The 6,000-nt window shown below is 41.2% G+C and overlaps 1 protein-coding gene across 1 annotated transcript in view; it reads right to left on the bottom strand.

Moving 5' to 3' along the window:
- Nucleotides 1-6,000, bottom strand: part of PDE10A (phosphodiesterase 10A) — a 119,035-nt gene that overhangs the window by 3,130 nt on the left and 109,905 nt on the right. The window contains exon 20 of the mRNA XM_018571504.1: nucleotides 4,601-4,689. Within this exon, the coding sequence (XP_018427006.1) occupies nucleotides 4,601-4,689 (89 nt within the window). The remainder of the gene's footprint in view (nucleotides 1-4,600; nucleotides 4,690-6,000) is intronic.

Raw genomic sequence — 6,000 nt, 5'->3', positions numbered from 1 at the left:
GTTTACACATACACCACAATATGGCAACAGTCTGATACTTTTTCAGATGTCCACAGCTGTACCTCCCTTCCACTCCCATTTCAGCAGGCTGGGAAAGCAACTACGGAACACAGCCTCACAGTATCACATCTGACAGGGCTGATGTTGTGCTCAGGAGACCATTCATGAAGGGGATGTCTGCTCACGTGTATGGTTAACTTTAGTAAAAGGTGCCTTCAGAGATTAGGTTGCCCCTCAAATCTGCAGATTATGGGTTGATTAGAAATGAATCGCAGACCTATGGGAAATTTTACCATTCCTTTTACCAGTTGATCTCCGTGAACGTATGGCCTGGTTGTTTTTTTCTAGGTAATCTGGCACTTGGGATGTCCTCTTTGCCTCTGTTTTCCCAAAAAAAAGCACCCTTGCAGCAATCTGGGCATGGCCTGTTTATAGAGATTCATCTTTCGACAGTCAATTTGTGCCACCATGTCCACCATCACTGTCTAATATCTGTAACAGTGTCCCAAGACACAGGAAGGCCACTGGCCATGTAGGCACAATCTACTGTCGTCCAGGTTCTCTGGTAGCCAGTGGTATAAGAAGCATTAGTGTTCAGCTTGGCTGAGCATTCTTACTAAAGGAGGGAGCAAGAGAAACATCACAGGAAGAAGGTGCGTGTGCCTTGTATCGGTTATGAAAAAATTATCAGTACAGGTTTCTAATCTGTCCATTCAATGCTCCCCCAAACATAGTCAACATCTCTTTCCCCGCAGATGTGAAATCACAGCCCGATTCAGTCAACAGCAAAAGTTGTCATTTCATATGTATGGGTTGCTAAAAACTACTACTACGGATATATGGAGATAACTAATATAGGAGAGGATAAAAGTTATCAATTATGGTCAGCAGCAGCTTCATGGTGTTTTTTTACCTATAGGGTTACATACCACTGGCAGAAGTTGTAAAATGTTGTCAATTTGTAATGCACTATGTCACAAAGCAACCCACTTACAATGTGCCCCACATTAGCTAGAGAATTCTCAAAACTTCTGGTGCAAAATTATTTGGAGTGATGAGATCAAAACTGAACTTTGCAAATACAATGAAAATTGAACTTAATGGTTACAACCATAAATGCCATGTTCGGAGAGGAGTTAACAAGGCCTATGAAGAGAAGCACATCATACCTACCATGAAGCACTGAAGCATGAAGGTTGATTTCTGCTATTTTGGAGGATGTGTGCAACAACGGCACAGGGAATTTAGTCAAAATTAATGACAAGAGGAATGCAGCATATTATCAAAAAATATTAGAGCAAAATTTGCATTTGTGGTCATGTATATACCAATGAACTATACAGTAAGGATATTTGGCCTGAGGTGTGCCGTGGCCGGGCCATGTAGTTAAGCCTAGAAGGGGGCATATCCTTATGAAAAAAATAAGATATGGGAGTAAGGATAAACAAAAAAAAGGGGATGGGTGGGAGGGCCAGCAATTGTGAATGCAAGTGTTACCCAGGTGAGGAGATGAGGGGTTTTATGTGCATAGGCCCCTCCCACAAACATAGGTTAATAAACTAACCTAATCATTTGTGGTGGTGTATATATCAACAAACTATACAGTAAGGATATGCGGCCTGAGGTGTGTCGAGGCCAGGCCGTGTAGGTAAGCCTAGAAGGGGGCAAAAACTTTACAGGAGAAAATGAAATATATTATTTATTGATACCCTATTAGTAACACACATAACCGTTCAAGTAACCGATTATTAAAAGCTAAAGCCATTTCAACTTGTGAATCTGAAATATAAAGCTATCAACTGACTTTTAACAACCTAACTTTTTGATAACAAGAGCAGGAACACCATGCTTTGAGTTGGCTGACGTGGCACCTATTCTAAATGAATGACAAGAAATGCTGCTAGGAACAAAACCAAGACTCACTGCCAGATGGCATATGTCTAATGAAGCTGGCTGATAAGGGTGTAATCGGAAAATGCAGTACATGGCAATCATTCGCCTTGCTCTCGAGTACCAGGGCCGTCTTTAACACAGGGCAAAAGGGGCAGCTGCCCAATCATTGCTGTGGGGCCCAAAGCAGCTGCCCCTTCAGCCCACATAAGATAAACACATGCAGCTTCACCTGTGTAGGCAATGGGGCTTGCACCAGCCCAGCACCGGTGCTATACAGACAGGAGGCTACATATAGCAGCATAGACATGGCTCCACCCACTATCAACTCGGCCCCACCCCCTGCTCTCCGTACTCTGTGGGCTCCCTGAGATGTCACCCCCACTGTGTCCCCTCCTGCCTCCCCTCTCTGGACCTTCACACCAAGTGCCCAAATATGCCACAGTTTATGTATGCAACAGATACATATACTGTGTGCAACACATACATATGCAGAGCAGGTTCCTCATATTGCTTCTCTAGTGCAATCTATGCTGCGGAAGCAGGATTTAGAGTTTTTAAAGAAAATGTCAATATCAAGTTCTCAGTATGGCTATATGACTTTACCTGTTCTTTTTCTCTGTCTTATTGGTAACAGAGTAGAGTTCTGTCTTTTTTAGATGATGTTTACTTTTCTAGTATTGCTACGGTTCTCCTTTTTGATGATTTTACACTGTACTTCTTCGACCTAGCCTTGTTTAGTGCTTCCTGATAGACCGAAGGGCTGGAGAATTAGCCTTTTTGTATTTGCAATATTCAGGTTATATTATATGGGTTTATATTACTTTATAGTTCTTTTTTTTTCAAATAATTTTTTATTGATTATTGAGAACAAAAGTGCACAATTACACGGTATTAACACAAAAGAGTTGTCACAGATGTTACAACCAATGAAAATAAAGTAGATCAGATAGGCAGTTCTTAGAACAGAATAGCATCATAAAGGGATGTGAAATACTCCATGGAACAACTGAATGAAGCATGGAACATCAGTAAACAGGGTACTATAATATTACTGTGATGGGGATGAGTAGGTGGTTCCCAGTCCTGGAGAACGGTTCATCAAAGTAATGGTATCCCCTTCACAAAGCAAAAATTATTCACAATACTTTCTTGCCAACACCCCAGACATGTCAAAGGGGGTAGCCATTCTTTTTGCTAAAACTGTCCCGAAATTGCAGCATGAGGTCAAGGACCCAGAGGGCGGACTCCTACTCCTGCGGGGTTTACTTGGGGACCACCTATTCACATTTGTTTCCTATTATGCCCCTAACACCTCTCAAGTTCCCTTTTTTACCAGACTTTTTTGCTTTATCCTTCTCCATCTTGATGGTACAATAGTTTTTGCTGGGGATTCTAATTTAGCTCTGGACCTTAGCATTGATAAATCTCACCCTTCTCGATCCAAACTTAAACACTCTCCCAAAGGAGGTTTAAAATTAGCCAAACTCCTGCATTCTCATGGTCTCACAGACATTTGGTGAGAATGAAACCCCTCTTCCAGAGATTATATGCATTTTTCTCATGCCCATTTCACTTATGCACATATTGACCACATCTTGGCCTCTTCCACATTTCTCCCATTGATTAGTTAAACCAAAATTAGAGAAGTAGCTTGGTCCGATCACTCCTTGGCTGTCATGTCTTTCTCTCTAGCTGGCCCTGTCAAGGGATCCTTTCATTGGAAACTCAATGTCTCTCTCTGGCATGCAATCCCTCAGTTGTCAGTGAAGTTACTGGCCTTCTCACAGAATTCTTTCAACTTAATGTTTCTTCTGTCCTCTCGCCTGTCACCACTTGGGCGGCTCATAAAGCAACTATTAGGGGTCATTTCATTTAAATTGCTACTAGGTTGAAACGTTGACAACTTGCTCACATTTCCCAGCTTGAGGGGGAGCTAAGTAAATTATCTCAAGCTCATAAATGTAATCCGTCTCGTACTCTCCTAGCACTTGTGGAAAGAGTCAGATTATTCCTAAATTTGACTCTTACTACTATAGCCAAAAAACAGAGGTTAATAAATTAACCTTATTTATAAGCCTGGAAGCTGTATACTTGGACTTTCCCAAATGACAATGTTAAAAAATATAAGGCCAAGTTTGCCCTTCAGTGGCTGCACCAAAAAAAATAAAAGGATCTGGGGCCACCACAATCTCCTGGCCTCAACATAATTGAGACACTGATGAGGCCAGGAGGATTTTTGCCAAGAATAGACAGCTTCATCACAAAAGAAAACAAAGGACCTCATTCACAACTATCACAAGAGACATCAAGACGTAATTGATGCTAAAGTAGGCAATTCACAATGTTAAGAACAAAGGGTATACAAACTTTGGAAATTGGACTATTTATTTTTTCCTTTATTGCTTTGACTTGTTTATTGATAGTACTGTGATCCCTAATCATTTAATTTGAATCACGTTGAAAATGAAAACATTGTGTTTGCTCTTATCACACATTTTCTTAAAAAATGGTCCACATCTTAAACAATTCTGCCAGGGATATATAAATTTATGATCACAACTGTAAGCCACACAAAATAAATACAAGACTTTGATTACAAAGCTATACAGTTCTTGTGTAGTATAAAAACCACTTTGGAAAACAAGAAAAAGACACAAAAGCTTTATAATGTACAACATATAATAATATTTAAGCTTGTGATGGTTACCTGCAAGCACTAAGAAGAGGCTGTGTAGAAGGGAATATCTGAGTTAATGTTGTATAGCAGGGAACAGCTACTGCATTGTAGAATCCAATCTATATAAAAAGAGAAAACACTTCAACACAAGGAGTAATCTAGTAACATTTGCCTGCTTACATTTGCTAGCCATTTGCCTTAAGCATTTGTGTTATAAATAACACAAAATTGGCAGGGAATTAAGAGTAAATGCAAATGAGGGTTTTAGGCTGAAAGCAACAGACCTCTCTGCAAAGAACAGTATACTTTCTGCTCTCTGAGAGACCGATCCTGGCTTCCTTGATAAACTTCAGCATCCAACGCTTCTGGGAGTGTTGGATGTCTGGTCCCTCTCTGGCTGCTGTAGTTTCATCTGCTGACCCCTACACCATTAGCTGTCTCAACAGTGAAGGGGTGGGTGAAAGGAACTGCAAAGCAGAGCAGGGGACCAAGCATTCAACATATGCGGAACATATTCAGAAGTGTGTTGGTTGCTTATCCTATCTAGGATAACAAAAAAACTACCCATAAGAAGTGGTCCCTAATATATTGTATATATAAAAATTTTCCCAAGCAATACATTGAGTACAATGTAGGACTTCAGAATAGTGTTATGCTTATACACTGAGTGGCCAGATTATTATGACCATCCCATCAGTACTTTGTTGGGCCACCTTTTGCCTTCAATACTGCGGCAATTCTTCTTGGCATTGACTCCACTAGATGTTGAAAGGTGATGCGAGGAATCCAACACAATGCCTGATGAATAGCACTGTCCAGTTCTGTGAGATTTGATGGTTGTGTAACCAGCTGCCTGATGACTCTTTCAACTTCGTTCCACAAATGCTCAATTGCATTGAGATCTGGTGATTGTGGGGGCCATCTAAGCAAGGTAAAGTCTCCCTCATGTTCTTGAAACCACTCCTGCACAATACGAGCATCGTGGCATGGCGCATTGTCTTGTTGGAAGAATCTATCTCCATTGAGATACGCCATCAACATGATAGGATGAACTTGATAAGCAACGATACTTTGGTATGTCGTGCTATTCAGACGTTGTTCCACACAAATTAAAGGGCCCAAATCAGGAAAACATGCCCCAAACCATAACACTGCCCCCACCAGCTTGAAGGGTTGTACTCCTTCATACTGTTCCCGCCAAACTCTCACTCTGCCATCTGCATGATGCAACTGGAAACGTGATTCATCGGACCACATGAATTTTTTCCAATGCTCGACTGTCCAATCCTTGTGTTCCTGCGCGAATTGGAGACATTTTATCCTGTTAACTGCAGACAGCAAAGGTGTTCGAACAGGCCTTCGGCTTCCATATCCCATACGATGCAGTGTACGGCGAACAGTGCATTCAGAGATCATTTGAGAGGATCCCT

Source organism: Nanorana parkeri, unplaced genomic scaffold (assembly GCF_000935625.1).
Source record: "Nanorana parkeri isolate BGI_ZX_2015 unplaced genomic scaffold, ASM93562v1 scaffold1769, whole genome shotgun sequence".
NCBI lineage: Eukaryota > Metazoa > Chordata > Amphibia > Anura > Dicroglossidae > Nanorana > Nanorana parkeri.
Note: the sequence above shows the minus strand (reverse complement) of the source record. Positions and strands in the feature narration are given on the sequence as shown.